At 41.8% G+C, this 23,195-nt stretch overlaps 1 protein-coding gene across 2 annotated transcripts in view; it reads right to left on the minus strand.

The window, feature by feature from the left end:
• Positions 1-23,195, minus strand: part of PCNX2 (pecanex 2) — a 165,062-nt gene that overhangs the window by 50,232 nt on the left and 91,635 nt on the right. For both annotated transcript variants that reach the window (XM_075412236.1, XM_075412234.1), the window contains exons 22-23: positions 13,990-14,099; positions 9,362-9,490 (exon numbers count right to left, since the gene is read on the minus strand). In XM_075412236.1, the coding sequence (XP_075268351.1) occupies positions 9,362-9,490; positions 13,990-14,099 (239 nt within the window). The remainder of the gene's footprint in view (positions 1-9,361; positions 9,491-13,989; positions 14,100-23,195) is intronic.

Here is a 23,195-nt window from a genome sequence, read left to right on the forward strand (position 1 = left end):
GAAATTCAATCTATTTCAACAGGTTTCCAATACTTCACATGACAAAAGTTTCATGAGTTTACTTGACCTCATCAGATTTACATAATTTGGAAGCTGAGCATTAGATGAACAGCTTATAGAATTTTAGTCCTACTGTATATCCACACAAGCCCTTAAAATATTGCATGCTTCCTATTTCTGATTCATGAGTCCATTCTCATCTTTCTCTTATGTCCTGTTGCTGCCTCCCTTTCCCAGTATCTTTAAAAGTCCTCTCTATCATGCTCATGATTTCTTTTCCTCTATAGGTCTGAGTTCCTGCTTATCAATGTCTGTTATGTTATCCTGTCAGATTTTTCACTGCACGCCTTTTCCTTTGTTGCCCATCCCTTTCCCTTTTCATTTATCCCGCTTGTGGTTTTGATCTCTGCTTGTGTTCCTGCCCGGCCTCAGCATGCATTCCCTCTCTGATGCCTCCCTTCTGTCTTTATTCTGTCCTCGTAGAATGATTCAGTGAATTGGAGTTGTGAATGCATCTTTAACTCGGCAGGGAACTACAGAGCACTGAATCCGACTGCACTCCCAATTAATTATCACACATATGGCTCCTATTCAATTAGCCTCAATTTGTTTTATTGACTGCCACAGGCAAAATTTGAGAAGTGATGTTACCAGTTAAAGAGATACTGCCAAACAGTTAAAATACAACTTTGAATTTTGTATAGCGTCCCTTAAGCGCGAAACTCTTGGCAACTCAGAAAACACTTTTTTTAATACCAGATCTATTTGATTAAAGGTGCCTGGTTTTCCTTGCCCAGCCTTTCCCAGACAGCCCACACATTTTCCCAGTTCAACATGACTCCACACATAGGAGTAAAGCGATGAGGTGAGGGGCTGGTTTGGAGGAGATGTGCACGCCTCCATCCTACAGCACGCGCTCGAAGGGGCACACGTACACACAGGGTCACTTCTCCTGGGGAGAGCACAGTTCAAGACGCTGAGGGGAACTTAAGTTCTAGTAGGGCCTCTTTTAGCCTGGCACTTTACCTGAAGCAACACCTCCCACACCTGAATGCTGTGGCTTTGACACTCCTCAAAGCCCTACACACCCACTGAAAGGGATTAAAGACTCCCAAAGCAGGCAAGCGTTGCAGGTACAGGTCCATAGGCAGTACCGGCGGTGCGCAGAGTGACGATGTATGGCAGATAGGCACCACGGTAGGGAGGAGACAGGGAAGGGTCTTGTGAAGACAGTCAGATAAGTCTAATGAATCCCATGTAACTTCAGAGGGCTCATGAAGAACTAAGGCTGAAGTACTGACAAAGATGTTCCTTGTTCTTTTCGCTATTCTCTCCCCCAATGCCAGAACCATGGCCACACATGCACCTGAAGAACCGGCCAAAACTTCCCGAAGACCAGTTTATACTCATTGTTCCAACACAGGAGCATTAAAAAAAAAAAAAAAAAAATCATCTTTTTTGGGAAATCTGCCTGTTATAAGAGAAGTATAATGAACAAAAATAGCAGCAACTTGCTAACATTTCAGCTTTTGCATCACTACCAGCCAGGGAGCGCCACTACAGCCAGCTGGAATGCTGTACCCAAGGGCACCCAAGCCAGGCCTAAGCATCCCTCAGTACCAGTCTAGGCTGGATGCTCAAGGATCTAACTGCCTTTGAAGTCTCCAGGAAGACTCTCACCAAATCCCACATGCTTTGTCAACAGGACCAGGCAGCACTTCTGATTTGACAACACCACAACAAAAATTCAGACTAAAACCCGTTCATTCATTGGTCCCATTTGTTTTAACTTGTAAGTCCCAGGCGCTAATAAGCACTCATTTTGGTTTTATCTACATGCTGCTACTTATTCATACTATTTTGCCGAGTTCTAAATTTACTTAATACTCAATAAAAGCCTGGAGGAGCCCTGAGGCCAACTCAGTGAAGACCTCTCTTAGAAGAGCCAAGGCCACCACAGGTGCTGGCACTCATAACACTGAGAAACACTGAGCTGATCCCAAAGGAACTAGAACCTCAGGATACTATGGAGAAAAGGCATGCAACTGGAAGACAGTGCTGCTTTCTCATCAGTTCATGAAAAACGGCATAGAAAGAGAAGCAGCCACAGCGAAACATGAAAATTCGCAGAGAAAGAGAAACAGTTCAGAAGAAACTAAAACGCTTGTAATGAACAGCAAAACTCACAGCTGCAGTGTGGCTTTCATGCCAGGTGGCTGGAAGTATTCAGAAAAGTTTGAACCCTAAGTAAGAAGAACAGGCAGTGAGAGTAGTCAGAACATAACATTTCTGAAGTGCTATTTGAGGAAATAAGGTGAACACTAACTCCTGTCGATTAGGGGAAAAAAGGTTCTCCTATGCTTAGGTTATGCTGTAACTGTTGACTTCAGAGGTTAATGTACCTTTCTTTGAAGTATTCATTGTAAATCAATGTCCAAGGCATGACTGAACTATAAACATCTGCTGCAGTTGTTCCTCTGTAAACATCATCATTGTGGAGGTCTAAGAACATGTGAAAAATCAAACAACATAGCAAGAACAGACTGAAAAAAGAAATCTAGCCCTAAAAAGGAGAACTTCAAACATCTGAACATGCAGCTCCCAAACAAGGCCCACGGACAGTTCTGGTTGAACGACATTTTGTGTTCGGAGCAGGGGTTTTAGCAGCTGTAACAGATGAGCACGCTCACAGGGAAACCAGATGCACCAGGACGCGTTAAAAATAAGCATTTGGAAGTGGAAGGCCTGTTCTTTTATGGGAAAAAGGGTGGGAGCAGACGGGTACATTTCACAATTCCTTTTCCCACACACGTGCACAACGTGAGGTCAACCTAAATTACGTCTACATGGGGAAAAACTCTTCCCATTCCACCTGCAGCCTGTCCACGATGGGCAGGTTAAGTGAGCCGGTAGGAAAAAAGAAAACGCCAGCTGCACTAGATCTGAGGTGCAGGTTTTCCTCACTCTCCATTCTCAGCTGCATTAACCTTACAGGTGGCTCTTTTCCAGGCCACAACGACTGGAACAATAACACGGTGATACGCTTTTTAAAAAGATGGAGAAAAGAAAGGCTTGCTCACATATTGTCAAATGCAGAGAGGTGTCCTGTAACACCATTCTGAGATAACTGGCGATTTAACCACAGCCCCTTTAGAGACACCTAACAAATTCAGTTACACTCGAGACCCTGCAAAGCAGCTGCAAGCTGTGCCTTACCCAAAAATAGGCACTGAAACAGACGACCGAGAAAGAACAGAAACGAGGAGCAGGAGAGACATGAGCGGCTTGGAGGCAGCGAAATCTCCAGGTTCCTGGTGGCAGTTTGCTGTTTGTGGGGACAAGTCGCAGCTGCAGCAGAGAACAGGCTGCTGGACATCATCCAGCGGTTAGAGCCACCAGGGAGCGAGAGTAAACTTCCTACTCCGTTCTGTCCATTGCCACGTCCGAGATACAAAGCAAGATAAGGGGGGGGGGAGGAGGGGGACAGAGCCAGGCTGCAGCTTGACAAAGTATTTAAGGAAAGAAAGCAAAGCAGAGGAATGGAACAGCAGCGTTTGAGCAAACACTTTATGCTTTAAAGTGCCTATACATTAAACAAGATTTACTGCTATTTCCTTTTCTCTCTCTGACATCTAATGCCTAATCATTCCAACAGCTGTGAAAATAAAGGCTAAAACAGGACTCTTCCAATCGGGAAGCAAGACCCTGGCTAATGGCAGGACAAAGCCAGTGTTGCAACAAACTTTTTTTTTTTTTAAATAAAAATAAAAAAGAGAGAAAATTTTTCATAGTTGGACTCCCACGAGGCAACCAGCTCACGAGCAGCAGGCCAGTTTTCTGAGTTTACACCCCTCTCTTTTCAACAACAACAGCAGCAAAAGCTGTAAAAAAGGGGTTGCATCAGAAGTTGTTCTTTCTTAATTGCCTATCCCCATTGCCTTATTTTTTCTTCTTCTGGAAGTCACCCTCCCCTTTCTCCCCGAAAGATCCCTGACCTCAGAGCCGTGCTGGTGCGCTGGACTCTGCGCACAGTGAGCACCGCAGTGCGCGCTAGAAACAAACAGCAGCTGCTGACGGCAGGGAAGAACACCCATGCTCTGTGCACACACCGCACGAGCCCAAACAGGCACAGTATGATCCCTGAATTTTGAAGAGCTTGCTAGGAATTTCACAGTTTGCTTACTGTCAAAATGAATCTCTTTTTTTTTTTTAACCCGCTTGAGTTCCTCCATCTCCTTGAGAAAACAAACAAGCCATCATCTTCATTCTCTAAGACTTCCAGCTCACATCATCCAGAGCGGCAGACGCCCAGGCACAAACCCGAGGAACCAAACTCCTCTTTAGCCAGCGGAAAAAGTGGGACTAAAAGAAACCCTGGAAATGCAATACGTGTACGTCTGCACTCAGAAAGCACCAGGTAGAGAAAAACAAACCAACACCTGAAGGAACAGACGGAGTAGTTGCTCACCACTTGGGCTACTGGCCTCACAGCCCAGCTGTATTAATAACCACCGTACTCTCTGCTTACTAACGTCCAAAGCTTCAGCTCTGGATTCGCTTTACAGAAAATGAACTGGATGGTTTTTCCTCATCTAATTTCCCACTGTTGGCTCAAATGACATGCAAAAATCACTTTTCCTGAAGTGAAACAAAGGAAAAATGAAGTTTGCTTGACAGTAGTGAAACGTGCATATGCTGATGAACAGAAATGACACTCTAAGAAAGCAACCTAATTTATAACTTGGAAGAAAAAAAACCCCATGATATTTTGATATCTAGACTGCTTGTCAAAATGGTTTTCAGTTAGTCTAATTAAGAGGTTAAATTATAGAAAAAATATAACCATGGAATTGACTACTTCTAACTTCATATAAACGTAAATGAGTTTTTGTGTAACTAATACAAATGTGGTAATTTAATGAAGTCATCAATAGAGCAAGGGAGCATTTGAAAACGAGTATGCAAAGCAGGCAAAACAAAAAAGCTATATAAAGCACACTGATGTAGTTTTCCCCTGGGCAAAAGTTCCTGTCAACAGGCAGTAAGTATGGAAACAGCAAACAAACCTGCCAGAGCTTCTGCTTCGTATGAGCGTATCGCAGGCTGCGCTGCAGTGAACCTGTGACTTTCCCTGAATACCCTGAGCCGGACTTGGCCAACATACTCCAAAACGGAGCCCGAACCATCACTTTATGCTGTACGCCAGCTTCCCCAGCGGTTTGTCCTGTCTTGTCTTGCAGCACCTGAAAACTCAGTGCGCAGCTGGGCGCAGGGCACTGCAGCCCAAAGACGGGTCAGCACAGGAGCCAGAACAACTCTCCCCTCCAGCTCAAGTCCCTGATCCCATTTCACTCCACAGCTCTGAAGGAAAGCAATTACGCCATCCCTTCAAATTTTCAGATGGTGAAGGGTCAAGATTTAAAGTAGTAGGGCAAGGCCCATCTCACTTCATTCCATTATTTTAAGTATTTTGTAGAAAATATGCCTATTTCTAACACAAAATTACTCCCTTCCTTGCCTTTTTCTGTCTTTTCACTGTGCCCCTTTTATGACCCAGAAGTTTTTCAGTCCAGTGCTCACTCGCTCTGGTCAGTTCTTCACGTCAGCAATGAAATACTGAAACAGACACCAGGCAAAGGAGAATCAGAAGTGCTAAAGACCAAATGAATACAAATTTAGGAGGACTCATTACACGTGCATATTGTGGGATCCCACAGGTTCAGGCAAAGATTTATTGCATTTTGATGACTGTCTGAATCTTCTACAAGGCTGCTTTCAACTTCTGAAAGGTTTTTGAGGGGCAAGGTTGTGGTTTTTGAGTTTTAAGTGAGAAGATCATAAAAAACACGCTAGAATTTCTAACAAAAATCAAAGCATGATTTTTTCACATCGAGTCTAACTTAAGCATTCACAGAATCACAGAATCACAGGATGGTAGGGGTTGGAAGGGACCTCTGTGGGTCATCTAGTCCAACCCCCCTGCCGAAGCAGGGTCACCTACAGCAGGCTGCACAGGACCTTGTCCAGGCGGGTCTTGAATATCTCCAGAGAAGGAGACTCCACAACCTCCCTGGGCAGCCTGTTCCAGTGCTCCGTCACCCTCAGAGGGAAGAAGTTCTTCCTCATGTTCAGACGGAACTTCCTGTGCCTCAGTTTGTGCCCATTGCCCCTTGTCCTGTCACTGGGCACCACTGAAAAGAGCTTGGCCCCATCCTCCTGACACCCACCCTTCAGATATTTGTAAGTGTGTATTAGGTCCCCTCGCAGCCTTCTCTTCTCCAGGCTGAACAAGCCCAGCTCCCTCAGCCTCTCCTCGTAGGGGAGATGTTCCAGTCCCCTCATCATCCTTGTAGCCCTCCGCTGGACTCTCTCCAGTAGCTCCTCATCTTTCTTGAACTGGGGAGCCCAGAACTGGACACAGTACTCCAGATGAGGCCTCACCAGGGCAGTGTAGAGGGGAAGGAGAACCTCCCTCCTCCTGCTGGCCACACTCTTCTTGATGCACCCCAGGATCCCATTGGCTTTCTTGGCAGCCAGGGCACACTGTTGGCTCATGGTTAACCTGTCGTCCACCAGGACACCCAGGTCCCTCTCCGCAGAGCTGCTCTCCAGCAGGTCCACCCCAAGCCTGTACTGGTGCATGGGGTTGTTCCTCCCCAGGTGCAGGACCCTGCATTTGCCTTTGTTAAACCTCATCAGGTTCCTCTCTGCCCAGCTTTCCAGCCTATCCAGGTCACGCTGAATGGCAGCACAGCCTGCTGGTGTATCTACCACACCTCCCAGTTTGGTGTCATCAGCAAACTTGCTGAGGGTACATTCTAACTCTTCATCCAGGTCGTTGATGAAGAAGTTAAACAAGACTGGGCCCAGTACTGACCCCTGGGGGACACCACTTGTTACCAGCCTCCAACTAGACTCAGCGCCGCTGATGACAACCCTCTGAGTTCTGCCATTCAGCCAGTTCTCTATCCACTTCACCGACCACTCATCCAGCCCACACTTCCTCAGCTTCCCCAGGAGGATATCATGGGAGACTGTGTCGAAAGCCTTGCTGAAGTCAAGGTAGACAACATCCACGGCTCTCCCTTCGTCTACCCAGCCAGTTATGTCATCGTAGAAAGCTATTAGATTGGTCAGGCATGATTTCCCCTTGGTGAATCCATGCTGACTATGCCTGATAACCTTCTTTTCTTCCACTTGCTTGATGATGGCCTCCAGGATAAGCTGCTCCATCACCTTTCCCGGGATGGAGGTGAGGCTGACCGGCCTGTAGTTCCCTGGGTCCTCCTTCTTGCCCTTTTTGAAGACTGGAGTGACATTGGCCTTTCTCCAGTCCTCGGGCACCTCTCCTGTCCTCCAGGACCTCTCAAAGATGATGGAGAGTGGCTCAGCAATGACATCCGCCAGCTCTCTCAGCACTCGTGGGTACATTCCATTGGGGCCCATGGATTTGTGGACGTCCAGATCGCTTAAGCGATCCCTCACACAGTCATGTTGAAGACAAAGGTGTAGTCACTGCTTACTTTGAAATGACGAGTAGTGATGGTTTAAAGTATTAAAAGGCTTAGGTTTTTGCACTTAGGGTTTTACAGTTTAGAAGTATAATAATCAACTTTGCTTTCAAAAATTATTAGCACATACTTCTTCACTTCCCTTAGCGGGAGTCACAGATGGTCAGCACTGATGAAAACAAGACTCTCGCCTCATTCAAGCGTCAAGCATCAAGCACCATCTTTCCTTTGAATATCTTCTGGTCACCTCGGCCCAAAAGCCTTGGACAAATCCAAAGCAAATGAAAATGGTCTGCTCTATTTCCATCTACAGTAACCTACAGATTCTACACTAACCTAGCTATATGGATGTGATGTGACTACAACTGAGTTTGATTCTCTAACTGGTACCTAGAAAAGAAGCCACATGCCTTCGAAATGCTCTGGCTGAAGTAAAATGTAGCAGATGTCAAACCCACCACTTCCTGTTTAGCATTCAAAGTTTCTGTCCAAAAATGTAAAGCTGTCTGTGGGATTCGTGACAGCCTCCTGCCTCTCCATGACTCCCCTCAACTCCACTCCCATGAAATACTGAACCTGTTGACCCAAAAAAAAGGATATGCGAGAGAGAATTTTGTTAAGATCTGGCTCCAGCGTACAAAACTCAGCTCCCCTCAAAAAGTTTCCACAAATCTCATCATATTCAGAAGCAAATACAAAGCCTTTTTATAGGACTTGTCTTTGAGTAATTTCTTTATAGGTGAGTTATTTCACACAGTTATATTCACTCGCTGACACAAGTCAAAATCAGACAAAATAAAATTCTTCAAATTAAATTAGACCCTTTTCCCTAGAAGACAGGAAAAATCAATCACCGTAATTTCTAGTTTTGAATTCTCTTGAGGTGCTCAGATACATCAGTGGCACTGACACAAGCAGCGTGGTAAGTATATAGTACTTCTCACCGGTCTGGCCAAGATCCAATTTGGCCAATACCATTTTCACTTTGTGCCTCACACCGCTGTTCTCCAGCCGCAGTAAGTTACTCCGAGGCTGGCTACACATTAGTAGGTGAAGAACTCACACGGTGCTCAGAGCAAGGGCTCAAAGGACCTCTCTCAGTCACCGAATCCAGCCCCTAACACTGCAGACTGCTCATTCATCCGTCACAAATACCACCTCCACCTGGAAAGGGAAGTGTTGCCCTGTCTCCAGGACTCTTGTTGGAAGCCCACTAGATCCCAGTTACCATGAGCTTTCAAATCCTACTGGGTAGGAGCAGAAGATCTTTATTCAATCTTTTCAATACTCCACATTTACATCCTTGTCAACTGAATGAGTGGCAGCTAAAATGTGACAAAACCAACCAAGTCTTCTGTCAAACTCCAAGATCAGATGTAGCAAGTAATGACAACGCACACTCATCATCACTTCACTGTGAGAGTTACCTGCCCCATCCCAAACGGTACCATTTAATCAGGCTAGGATAAAATATATTAATGCAGCCTGACTTCTAGTGCCAAAGGCTTCACAGATTTAGCACTAGCTAGCAAGACAAAAAAGACTGACAACTGGGAGTTTTACTGTTTTGGTTTTCTTGTTCTTCACAGCTTCGTTACTGTATGTCTGTACAACAAATGCAACACGACACCTCATCTGTAACGTACCGATAATTGTTTAAATACATTTTCAGAAATAACCAAATAACCATGAAATAGTAAAACACCAGAATTAAAATTCAAAGATTAACCTCTCATGGCCTGTAACAATTTAAGGATTATCTTTGGAAAGAAAAATACCTCCAGAAATTAAACTAATGAGAGCAAAACCTTTACAAATAACAAGTGTAGAAAATTTTTGAATAGTCTTACTTGTAGTTTCTCTCCCAGAACTTGACCGGTCTTGCGTATGATGCGATAAAGATGACGCTACCAAGAAACGGACTCAGCGGTGTAGAAAAGACTGAAGTGGCCAGAGTTTGAAAAAAAAGCATAGCAGAGTCTGAAAATTGCAAGTTAAGGTAACACAAATGATTTCATTTTACTTTTAAACCATTGTTGAGGCAGCTCTGTGAACTATTTTTTTTTCTTTTTTGCTTTTTTGTTGCCATTTATTTTACGGAAGAGGTGGTGAGGAAAGCAAAGGCAGGCAGGCGGTGCCAAATTGCCAATTACCAGCACGTAATCGGTGGCTCTTCAACGCTACACAGTTGTCGAGGAGCTGACACATCTGAACGGAGTACGTTATCAGCAGGGTGACTCTGCTAATCTCTGCCCGAGGACAGAGCCTGAGCGTAGGCAGAGCAGTCAGTGCCCTTTGCCAGCTACCTACTGTACCTTCTGCAACACAAAGTGCCTTTCCAGAGTCTGACAAGGAGTTCAAAACACAAAACCTCCCCAAAATATCACTTTCTTGGAAATTCTTCGTTCTCTGCACTGGAGTCTTGCTCCCAATGTGTCCAGTATTCCACTCTGTGAGTTTCTGCTTATTTTGAAATGATCTAGTATGTGGAGAAACATCTATGCCTCTATAATTCAGCCTGCTGGCTTAAAATCATGCTTTCACGTTAATTCGCACCGACAATTTAATATTCCATGCTGGCTGAAAGGTAAAAAATGTTCAGCGTTTCACACTTTTTGAAACATATATGACATGAGAAGGTGAGGACAGGGGAATAGTAAATATCACACATAAACTTCATAATGAAGGCCTGAATCCACAGCTTACTTTAAATTTAAAATCATATTTCATGTTGCTGGAAAGCAAGTTAGGAGATGAATGAGGATACTGAAAAAGATGCAAGTTGGCATCTTTAGGAACACAACTAAAAAAAAAAAAACAGGCAAATGAAATGTTAGGCTTTACTTCTTCATTAATTCATACCACATCCATGAAATCTCAGGAAAAAGGTTTCCAAGCTGGCATACCAGACCAGTTGTCCTTCCCAACACCTCTTTTGGGAGGAAGGTGCTTAGTAAAGCAGCCGTGAACTAAGGAGCCACTATCAAAGTGCAATGATCAAGTGCACCTCAAACTAAAATTAAGGTCAAATCACCCAATAACCATAGTCTTTTAGCTTACCTTCTTATAGCAATATCCTCTACATGTGTCCCACAGTCTCTTCGACTTTACAAAAACCATTTTAACACATGTAGCATCATTTGTGGTGCAGTGTTTCCAGAAATAAGGCTAGCTAGCCGTGCTTTCGAAGCAATTTGCAAAAATCCACAAACAAATATTTGCCAAAAGATCTCTCTCAAATGTCTCAAACTTATTAAAAGAGAGTAGTCTGGAACGGTGTCTTTGTGCATTAGAGACTGGAAAATGAGCTGCCCTCAGAGTCTGAAGTCCAAAAAGCAACAGAGAGCACAGAGCAAGAAGCAAGTGCATCAAAAAAGCTAAACTGTCACATCACACTGTAGTCACAGCCAGCACTGGCTGCGAAAGATGAACAAGTATTTACAAATGTCAGATAAGAGAAGGAGGCTTGGGAGCTGAAGAGAGAAAAAGAGAACAAGAAGGACAGATAAGGACAGCAAATCAAGTTTTCTAAAGAGAGTTCTAATGTCATGATTGATTTAAAAATTGCCACAATCATGAGTTACGACATTTAGGACTCCACTGTGAACTGTTTGTGTCTAAGACATAATCAGTAGCAACAGTTTTATTTTTGCTAAAAGACATAAAGCTCTACTACATGTACGTTGAAGACATTTCTCATTTGACTTGCAAAGAGTGATTTTAACTAACTTTCATATATGTAAGTGTGTCATGAGAGCAAGTAACAGCACCTGGCTCCCTCACATGCAGCTGATGTGTACGGTGTTGTTAGGTTATACTGTGTATATAATGTATATATACATATAATGTATATAGGAACTTGTATCTTTGGGAATAATGGATTTTTTTTTTAAGATGGCCGAATTCAATTTCTGAGGAAAAAATAACTAAAAACTCTTCAACATCATATTTGAAGATTAATTGTTCTCATGTAAAAATCTGTTTAAATTCATATCAGCTTCAAACCAAGTAACTGAAAGACTGACGTTTTCAAAATCTTCTACCCTCTTCTTTTAACACAAAACCATGCAGTAAGGCCAGCCCAAATCCTCTGGTTCTCAAAACCCACATTTTTAATTGCAGTAACTATAGGCCAAAAATGTCTGGTCACTTCCAGGCAGATGATCACCTACAGTACGGCAGAACCAAGCGCCACAGGGCTTCCTTTTCTGATGCTCGAGCTGTATAATCCTGAAGCAACCAAAGCAGAAACTCTCCTAAACAGGACCATCTGAACTACAAAAGCCTTTCTTTCCAAATCTCACTGTCCATTTACTAGGTAAAATCCTTCCTCAGCTACAAAGTACACTGACCTTCTCAGTGTGCTGATAATTACAAACACATCACCTCGTCTTACCAGTTTAAACATGGGGAAGCGAAGGTGCAGATCTCTTCTCAGGCCAGAAGCCCATTCCCGTTCCTGGTCTTTTGGGATTAGGAGGGACTTTGAGGTGTCACCTAGTCCATCTCGCAGCCATAAGGATCAGCTAGACCTATACGATTCCTGACAGATGGTCATCTAAAATCCTGAAGATCTCTAATGGCGGAGGCTCCACAGCCTCCACCAGGCGAAGCTCCACATGCGTTGCCCTTCACGCTCTGCACGCCAGAATCAAATGCATTAAAGCACGCGGAACTACTCATACCACTGAGCTCTACGGCAAAAAGTTCACCGTGGCACTTCAAAATTTAAAAATTTATGTCCCATTTGCAGATGTGATTTAGGCAATTAAGAGTCACAGATAATTAACTCTGCAAAGAAATGGCAGGCTTAGTGTCTCTGCAAACTGCAACACGCATTCATCAGTACTGTTTGCAGGGATATGGTACCAACAAATAAAAATACCGTCCAAAAGGCAGAGTTATTGTTGTTGTGGGAATAGTAACTTGGGCATTTAACCAGGATCTTAATTGCAACATTGCCTTAAAAGACAGCTCTGCATTTACAAAGTACACTATAAATATAAATAATAGAAAGCTAGTCTAGATCACGTTAGCAATAACTGTGTCAATAAACTAAGCCCTGCTTAGTTAACTACTTTCCATTTTGCAAAGCTTAATTAGTACTTTTATCAAGAGTAAAGTCATCACTGTGCAAAATATTTGTGACCAAAGGGAAACTCGCTGAAATATAACCTTTCTTCTTAAATGTTTTGCTAAATAACTTTTATACACTTCTCCTACAATTCACACCTGCCACAGCGATAAAAACAATTTTTTGCTGTGAAATTCTGGAATCATTTTCTAGAAATCACCCAAAATGCTCAGATAGATCACTGGTTTTATAGTTATTCTGTCTGCACTTTCCTCTGTCCAAGACTCCCATTTATTCTTCCTATCTAGAAACAGAAGCGTTGTTAATCACTGCTGCACAGGATCCAACATGTCACAGCAAAGAGCAGAGGGAAGAAATCACTCCAGGCGGGAAAAAACCACCGTGGGGTGAAAGAGCCAAAGACTTGAGTGCATGTATCTCAAACAGTACAAAGTAAACTCTTCAGTAGGTCTGAACTAAAACCACTTTGTCAACTCTTCTTCCACGACTTTGGCTGGGAGGGAAGGAAGAAATGAAGAGTCAGTCTCTGAAAATGCCTTACAGGTCAATAAATTTATTCAGTGAAAGTGTTTTATTTCATTTTTTCTGTATTAAATCAATTTTCTAATTGAATTAGACTTTAAGCTGAAAAATTTTTGTTCCAAAAATCCAATATATATTTTTTAACCCTATAGCCATTTGAGGGTCTTCTACCTCTGTGTTTTACCCTCCATATCCACAAAACCGATGCTCACAGCCCTGGAACAGGCACTGAAACAGACTGTTTCCGAAGGACTGCTTTGGTGTTGATGAACACATATGGTTACTCATAAAACAGAGTGGAAATGTTAAAAAGGAGAATGCTTCCCAGCACCACAATAAAAAATGTACATTAAAATTTTCTGAAATGGAAAAAAAAAATCAGGACAGTTTAACAGAAATTGGCTCACTGAAAGGAATTTGTATCCGAGATACCAACTAGAAGCAACTGAGAAAGTAACAAATATTTTAGAGCTCAGCCATACGCCCAGCACTTCACAAAACTAGCGTCTGCATACAAAAAAGTCCACCCAAGTTGGAGCTGGTACATCAGCCACAACGTTTCTTACTGGATGCTTCCAAAGTCCGTGCTGAGGACTGTGGAAGTAAGCCAGCTGCAGAATGGGGCTGGGTGGGAAGTGAGCAGGCCCAAACACACCAGGTCGAGTCAGAGTTCAGGTTCCCAGTTTCAGACCCCACGCGGCCAAGAAAGAGAGAAAACTGTATTTCTCGGGAGACAGTCCAAGCATTTTCATATTTTAAAATAAGTTACCTAGGAATTTCGCACCTTGTTCAAACACTGTAAATAAACTGCCTACACGCAGAAGAATTTCAGAATAAAGAAAAACAAATTTATAAAGGATATGAGGTATTGCAAAGAGCTGAGCAAAAACATGGAACGATGACCCCCAGGCAATCTGCCAGGGAGCAATGTACGTCATGATGAACTGTAACTTCTGCAGTAGGTCCCACAGCTGGAAAAAAAACAGAGAACAAGAAGAACAGGATGACTTTCTTGGCACTGAGTTTCAGTACTAATATCTGGAAGTGACACTTTTTAGAACTGTGCCCTGGAATGAATGTGCGATAAATTATATTGTCCTCTTAGCTTTCACGGGCATTAAGGCCTTACTTGCATGAGGCACAAAAGTATATTCTTCATTTGAAATTCCAACTTGCAAGGAGGTACATTTTTAACTACCATACTGAGGTAGCTCCTAGATTACCCTTCTTCAAAAGTATGTCTGCTTTAATTAGAAAGTGGGCAAACAGGTTCTGATATTCGCTGCATATATCACACTGCCAGTCAGACGGTTACAGGAGAAGAGACTCCAGGAGAAAGTGGATCTAGTGGACAGAGGAAGCTCAATGTGCGACACAGGTTGCTCTGCACGTGGAAATCAGACTTTTTTCTCAAGAACAAAACATTTTCCGTTGTGGAATGAATGCGAGAAGCCATCACTGTGTAAGCATATGCGTGGCATTAACCATGAACCATAGCTGCCTTTTCAAGATCAAACCATCCCAACATAAAAGCATTGCATTGCATTAACATGATTTTTTAATGGGTGTGTGGTACAAATTGAAAAACACACTGAATTTACTTTTGCTTCCTGTAAAATACGCTTGGTGCTGCAACTAGCAGTTTCTGATTCAAGAATGATGTGTGCTTATTCCCTAGAATACATTTTTTTTCCCACCAGCTCTCTTGGCATCAGGTCAAAACAGATCTTGTGTCTCGTCTGCATTGGGCCATCAGATTCATATGGCAGAGGAACTGTCAGGGGACATTTGGCCATCAATAGACATAGTGCTCAACACACACACAAGTTGACAGTGAAACAGGAGTATATGCAATATTTCATGCTCATATAGCAAATACATGTTGAATTTCCTACAGTAAATTTTTTGAGTTAATGAAAAACAAGACACTACCAACATCCTGAAAGACACAGAGGCTATACCAATACTTGTACATGAAATGGTTCCAGGGAGCGTTCCCAGGCACTGCTATTGCCTGTGTTGTTCAATTGTTAGAAAGGTCCCTGGGAAGGCTTTGCTCTTGGCCCTGCCAGTGCTCTTCCAAGCCATCCCCTGGCATCCTTTCGAATGAAAACCCTCCGTGGTCCATCTCCAGGTGGCACACCTCTGCCCTGCATACAGACTGGGAGAGTTTCTTCACATGGACACAAGCTTCCCCATGAAAGCTGGCCTCAGGGACAGAGCATGGTCCTAGGCACTTCTCATTTAAAAGTATGTGGACTGTTGGAGAGGACGCACCTTCTCTGGCTAACTCATTTCATCTGTCCTTAAGTTGCCACCCTCAAAGTAACACCTGCCCATCTGTATCCACATCAGCAACGAGCTTACAAGACGTGTTATTGAGCTTCCCTATGAACTGTTACAAATAATTGCAAATGAATTGGGAGGGAGGTAAGAATGACTGATAGCATTAATGTGTTTTGGTCTTGGTGCTACCAAAAGAAGGCAGAAGCAGCTGCTGTGTCATGATGACTCCAGCTATAACCAACAAGCCTCCCAGTTGACATGCAAGCAATGTTCCACATGCTTTCTGTGCTTTGGCGTGACTAAAATTAGGAGCAATATGCAAAATACAGATTCTGCTAACTTCGCGCAGGCGTACTATCTAAAACCAGCAAAGCCCTGATAAAAACTAGGTGTTAAGATCTCTTCAAGGCACAGCCTGGTTACCCCTACTTAGTTTAATTCTGAGAAATTCAGATCTTGTTGACTTTGTTTTCTCTCAAAAATACTATGTGTGACTTGAAAACTACAACACTAGATAACATATGCAAATAAAACTGAACTGAAACTAGAACTTCATGTATTTGAACCCTGGTTAGCAGGCTGTGGGGTTAGTTTGTTTTGCTTAACTTTCATTTATCTGAAACATCTGAACGAATGGCTGGGAGAAATATTGTATCTGCTAAAAGATTTAAGAGAAGGGCTGAAAAACCTAATGACTCACATTTGAAACCTCAAAAATACAAAACTGCAGCACAACCCAGCAAAGTTCTGCTTGTTACAGATTGAAATCACAAAGCCATAAATCACCCCAGTTGTGCTCAAAGCTCAGGGTTCATCAAAAGGTTTTCAAACCTCAAACAAAATTCAGGTTTTGCATTTGCTAGGAAACCAAATCCAGGAGGAGACCCTTCTGGCTTCTTGTTCCATTACATTGTGTTAATCATTCTTTAATGTTTACACATTCTTGCAGAACAGGCCATGGAGCCCAAGCTCCCTGTTGCTTCTAACAAGTCCTACTACTTCCACATTCACCACTGCTTGAACTTGCCGTTGTTTCTCCCAACACTTGCTTCTCGGCTAATGTTTCTACAAGACAGGCAATGGAGCTCATTTCCATTCGCAAGAACACAAACTGAAGAGCAGCAACTCTAGTGAACCTCTCTTCGTTTTTGAGAGCGTTATGACACCGCATCCAAAGGCCTGGAAATGTGTGATTTTCAAGCTACTGCTTTCATTAACAGTTGCCAAGTGCCTCTATTACCTCTTAACTCACTGCTTCCAGGGCACTTTCTGCAAAACACCTTAAGCATAACGTGGCATTAGCATTTTACATATCTAACTATACTTGTTAAAGGTGATGTCACCTAGCAACTACAATATAGAGTTTTATGAAGCAGGGACTTGGCTTTACATCTTCTCTTTTTTGTTTTGCTAGAAACATCTACAAAAATACTTCTCCTTATCAGTTTTACCCAATTTACTACACACTTCCTCCTATATCTGACACAGAAACTCCAAGGATTCACAAAGCGCTATTGCTTCTCTCACGGAAAGAAACTGAAGCTGCTAAAAACTGCCTTCATAAACAGGAGGAAGCTGATCCTCAGAAACAGTCATTCTCTTCTTTCAACTACAACTAACTGAACTTCAGTCTGCAATAATCATGAGACACTAGCTTAAGAGGAAAACCTTGAACATCTTTTTTAAATTGTTAGAAGCGATTATAGGATTCAACAGCATTAGGAAAGTCAAAGCCCATCTGGAGTTGAATCTGGTGAGGAAAGTGAAAAGCAACAGGAAGGACTTCTACAGGTACATCAGCAGCAAAGGACAGATCGGAGAAAACAGGGACCTGCTGCTGAATGGGGCAGGGGACCTGGTGACAAAGCACATGGAGAAGGCCAAGGTACTCAAAGCCGCCTTTGCCTTGGTCTTTACTGGTAAGACTTCAAGAATTGCAGGCCTTGAGACCTGTGAGAAAGCATGGAGAAACAAAGACACTCTAAGTAGTGAAGGATTAATTAAGGATACATTTAAACCAACCAGATAAAAACACTTCCATGGGACCCCTTAGCCCTTTTACGACTCTGTGAAATACGCAATTTATCCTCAGTAATGTTTGGTTTGAACGAGGGTAATAACTTGCTCCTGAGGGTGCGAGGTTTGTTTTTTTAACAACGCTAGATAAAAAGGGGAAAACCTTCCCATGTAAAGTGAATGCTAATAAATTAAAAAAAAAAAAAAAAAAAAAAATCAGTCTTGAGTTTTAACCCTCTCTTTAGAACGATTTCTTTAAGCACATATAAAAGATTAATTTTTCATTAAGACTTCTCCATCCCAGTTTAGGATGATTTATAAACTAATATTTTTATTAAACCTTCTTAGATCGTCAATGTTTTCTACAGTTCACTAAGCAGAAAAATGATATATTATTTAGGGAACATAAAGTTCTAATATTCCTAGACATCGCTACTCATGAGACAGTTTTGCACAGTAAACAGTTTTTAAGTCTTTGATAAAGAGTTTAAATCATCAGTATATTCAGTGAATTTAAACCAGCACATTCCCACTACCATCAACTGAAAGTGCAGAACATGCATCTTTCATATTTATGTTATGTGGACACACACATTTTATCATCTTAATCATGCTTAAGTCCTCTATGAATTGTGAAGCCTCTGCAGACCTCTGGCACATAAGCTACTATTCTATATATCTATAAACAAAACAAAGGCAAAGACTTATTTCTTCTGGATTTCTTTTAAATCTGCTTATTCTTACCTAATCAAATTTAAATAACATTACACACTAGATGTTCATGGAAATTCATTAACACACGTAAAAAAAAGATTTTGGGAGTCTGAAACATCACTATAATGTGATCTCCTTTACTCAGTTTGGCAGATTTCAACAAACTAGGCAGAGATGAACAACTGAATTTAAATGACACTGAATGTGAGATGGAGACTACGCAATGCTTTCAGCTTTTGGCAGCCTTTCGATCTGTTTAGCATCTGTTGGGATTCTGTGTGGGCAGACTCCTTGGCAAACTGGGACTAAATAATGCATAAACATTAACATTTTCTTGCTAAGCTTGAATTTTGCTGTGTTTTAAAAAAGTATATATACAAATTGGTTTTAAACAAAAATAACTGTCATATACATATGGCTATATGCTCTACTTGCAACCCAAAATTGAGAGATTAAACAAGTTAAATGCAGAAAGCAATTATTTCCTGCTTTGAACTGGTATTTCTTTCTATTCCTGATCAGATCCTAAGAACTTGAGACAGATTTGAACTCAGACTGTCAGATGCTAGGTGGGTATTTACTTTTTCATGTTAAGCTAATTCTGGTTAATTTGTAGCTCAAAGTCTTGGAAGTAAATTCTAATATCTACCAGCATTTTTTTTTGTATGTCAATAAAAATTAAGATACATTAAGAGCAAAAAGTTGTGAGTATGTATGTGTTTATGGATATGAAATTAAAATTCAGCGGTATAATTTTATTCTAGTTCATGGCTTTGCTTTACAAATCATTGACTGACTTTCTGGGTGTTATTTAATGCCATTTAAAACAAACTTCACCCATGAAATCATACAAAACAATATTTACTGGAAATAGTAAAGCTTTTTAATGCTTGTGTCTTCAGTCATTGTGACATTCTATTGGTCCATCTGAACAGCACTATGTTTGAATATACAACAAAGACTTTCCAGGCTGTCTTTATCTGCATCTGCTTACAGACATTTGAAGCCTTTATACAGTGGGACTTCAAGATCATTGTCTAATGCAACATATATAAGAGGACCACAGTACAACCGCTCCAAGGCTCTGGTATCAAACCTCAGAGGAATACACTCCTCAAACACAGAGTTCAGCACTGAACATTGACAGTGTACAGAACAGGCATGTTTTAAACAGTCTGAGTAACCAGCCTTGGAAGGCTTACAGTCGAAGTTAAATGTTAACCACCAGGCAGAAGTTACGACAATAAGATGATGATAAAACCTAACAGCCCTGGATCTGCTCACTGCAGAGGCTGCTTCTTCCAACACTGTTAGCTGACAGCGAGAGCCCAGAGAAGGAGCCTGTGGTACCGTAAGAAATCGTCTCCCACATCTCCCAAGGTGGGCAAAAAGGACAAGATCAGAGCTCATCAGCTTAATTTGCAGAAGGCCAGAGAAGCGAAATACATCAGCTGGAAGCTGCACTGATCCGGCCTCTTCAGCAAAGCCTTCATAGGTACGGCTCCTGCCAAGACTGTATCCTACCAGAAATTCCTTTTACTGAAAGTGGACATAAAAATGCACAGATTAAGTTGTATGCTGAAGGACCAGATATTCAAGATTTCTCTTTCAGTGCTTGCATCAACAGGTACAAAACATGTCTCTAGCCACATGAAAGTACATAAATATAGTTCGCTGTGCGGAGCGAGCCAGACTGAACCCAGGGAACGGGTGTACATCCCCCTGCACCTCTGAGTGCCTTTGTCCCATTCTAAAGGAAAAAACACAAAAAAAGGATAAAATGCAATTTGGGAATAATGTCAGGAATGAAGTCTGACAAAGAGGTCAGTGATGGAAGGCTGAATAAAAAATTCAATTAAACCATTTTTCCCATATTAAAAGGAAACATGAACTGTACAGTGCTGAGGAGAGTTAAGAAGTCTATGGAAAATACCACTGGGATTATCCTGTCAAATATCAGATGTAGCCTTGGGTATTTTACTCAGCAGAAAGTGTCTTAACAGGGTTTACATGCTGGATATCAAAAGTTGAGGAAACAGCTGTGAGCCAAGAGGGTACAGCTGATTAAGACATTGGATTTCAGTATGCACAAATGGCAAGAAATGGATTAAAATATAAATTAATGACTTAGAGCAAGAAACTGTGAAACATCAGATTTGGAGAAGGATGAAAAATCAGAAGAGGACGGGGGAGTGAGGCTTGTGACTTGTAAATAACACCTAAATCAATCAATGCACATGCCAACTAACCAAGAGTTTTATTGCCACAAAGGCAATAAAAAGATCCAGTAGGTTAATTACTTGCCTTCAACAAAGCACCGAGAAGGTCAATGCACTTGGTAGCACTTTCTCATAAAATGAAGGAAAATAAGATGACAAGCATAATTTCTTTCCTGTCCAAGGGACTGTGTTGTGGGTGTTGAAAGTTCAGCCTGATCCGCACAGGTCTGGCAGGTTGTTACCTGACTTTGCTGGAGTTACTTTGACATAAAGATCATCTTCATAAATGTGCGACATTGGATACTACGGCAGAAAGAAGTACAGAAAAAGAGAATAAAATCTTATAAAAAATAAAAAATGCAGATTCCTTCTTAGCTGGAAAATGTATTCTGGGAAAGAAGAAAAAATATCAGAGAGCGAAATTGTATTCTTAAGTGAGCTCAGCAGGGGTAAGAGTACTTAAGCAAATGAATTCAGTGTTAATGAAGGCAAATTTAACAAGCTCTGGTTCTTTGATTATTTTGCCTTATGCACGAAGACAAATTCAGAACCCTCAGAGGACTTGACTATAAGAAAATACAAGGTGATTTCATATTTTAGTATTGCTAATTAGTTCATCCACACACACAAATTAAGAGGCCATTAAACTGCCTGTCAGTAACATAGGAGACACTGAAAGAGGTAAGAAGTTGCAGTCCTACACATTAGAGGGTTAATGACACTGGGTCTTATCATTCCCATCAGGATCTGCATAGTAGATGAGTGTGTAAGCTGGGGGTGGCTCTTTCCTGAGGGCTTAAAGGAAGCAACACAGACTGGGCAAAAATGCATATTCCAAAGCCAGGTATCACTTCTCAGTTGAAAGGGCTGCTGATAAAAGAACTGGTTTACTACAGCTTGGCATACGGGAATCTCCAACATGCTGCTGGTTGCTCCCAGTAGTGAACAGACTAGCAAAAAAAAAGACCCCACCATTTTTTTTGTAGTAGCCAAGAGCATACTACAGCCAGAAGCATCCACATTCACGCTATCAAGGTTTTTTTTGCTGTCTTTGCTCCTTCAGCTCAACATCAGCACCACCTGAGGTTCCAAAAGCAGTTCAGGGAGACACTATGACCCCTCTCCACCAGCAAGGTTTAGAGGATGTCCATAGCACTGGATGAAACGGAAAGCCACATGTCTAAGAGAACACAGAAAAAGAGCTGGGGACCAGCCTTCCCCTGAGCACCTCTGTTAACACTCAGCCAGTTCCAAACCAATTTCCTCACTGTTTGAATGATTTGCATTGGTTTCTACTTCACACTTAACAACACCTGTTCATTCTTGATGTGAACAGTTGTTACTCCAGACATCCTTTAAATGCAGCTCACACATCTGCCAAGCAAGGCAGTGCTGGGCACATTCCTTTTTTCTTTTTTTTCTTTTTTTTTTTTTTTTTTTATTGCACTGAAGAAAGATGGACTAGATGAGCTACGACACGTGCTTAACCATCCATATGCTCTCCCTCTCACGCATGTGTTGCGTACATTGGGTTTTCCTCAGTTAAGTTTTATGTCAGTAGATATCAGAAGGGTGGAGGAAAGGTCCATCCCTTCATCATTCCCAAATACTTCATTCTTTCCATGCCCCCAAACTGGTTAATATTCCCACATTTTTTACCCTGTTACAGAAAAAGTCTTGTAGTTTTTCTTACTGTTAGAAGGCTAGGAAGAAATCTCCTAAGTCCAGCTACATATTCCATCTTTGCTGTGCCTATGAAGAACATATTCGCAGTTATTTGCAGGTTTCCATTTTCAACAAATATGAGCATTCTTATTAACCTTTGCACTGACACCATCTCCTAAAAAGGCCAGGGAGAACAACTGGCTCATTTGAAAAGTTTACACGAAGTCATGTGGACCAAGAAGACTGTCTTGATTATCCGGTTTGACTTCCTGTAAAGCATTACAACCATAATTTTTGAATAAGCAATCCTGCAATTTTAAAAGGCCACTCAGCCCTGATTTAAAGAACGTAGACAACAGAAGTTTTGGACAGAAGAATCCCAGGCCGTAGCCAAGGAGACAAACTGGGCTGGCTACAAGGAAAGTCCTAGCATAAGAAAGATGGAGAAGTCCTGTTCCACTTGAATTGAAAGCTGCAATCATTCTTAAAAATAAATAAGAAAGTCTTTCCTAAACGTTTATCTTGCTTCCTTCCCCTGGCAATTTGAAAGACAAAACAGCACACTCTGCAGACGCCTAATCAACTTTTAGCATTAAGTTTTCACATCTGCGACTTGCCAAAATGTAAACAGTTAATGATTTTTTCAAAAAGTGAATTAACCGTGTCACATTAGTAAGCCCTATGGTGTTAAAACGACAAAAAAAGCCAGGTTGATTAAAAAAATCCTCAGGAATAGAACTTAATAGACTTTCTTGTTCTCTGTCTTACCCCAGTGTTGGTGGCTTGACTGTTTTCAAACAGAGATAAAAATCTGTGAGCACTGATTCGGACTTCCATGCCTCAACTTGTTCAGGGAGCAATATGCTCATTTGGAGCTTCCGATTTGACTAAATTACATTAAATCAACAGCACAATGGGGAAAATTAGGGAAGTACAGTGAGATATTCAGAAATATTCTACCCAACATTATCAGCAAAGTGTTATTCAACATAACCTGCTTCAAGAGTCAATAGTGCAGTTTTGAATGTCCGTTGAATTTAGATGTCATCTTCCCCAGTGCCTGGCAGAAGAAAATAAATGCTTACTACCACAGTGCTTTAGGAGCATGCAAATATTTTTTTTGTGGGGTAACCATGCTTTAAAATTACCATCACTATGACTAAGGCA

Source organism: Opisthocomus hoazin, chromosome 2 (assembly GCF_030867145.1).
Source record: "Opisthocomus hoazin isolate bOpiHoa1 chromosome 2, bOpiHoa1.hap1, whole genome shotgun sequence".
Classification (NCBI taxonomy): Eukaryota; Metazoa; Chordata; class Aves; order Opisthocomiformes; family Opisthocomidae; genus Opisthocomus; species Opisthocomus hoazin.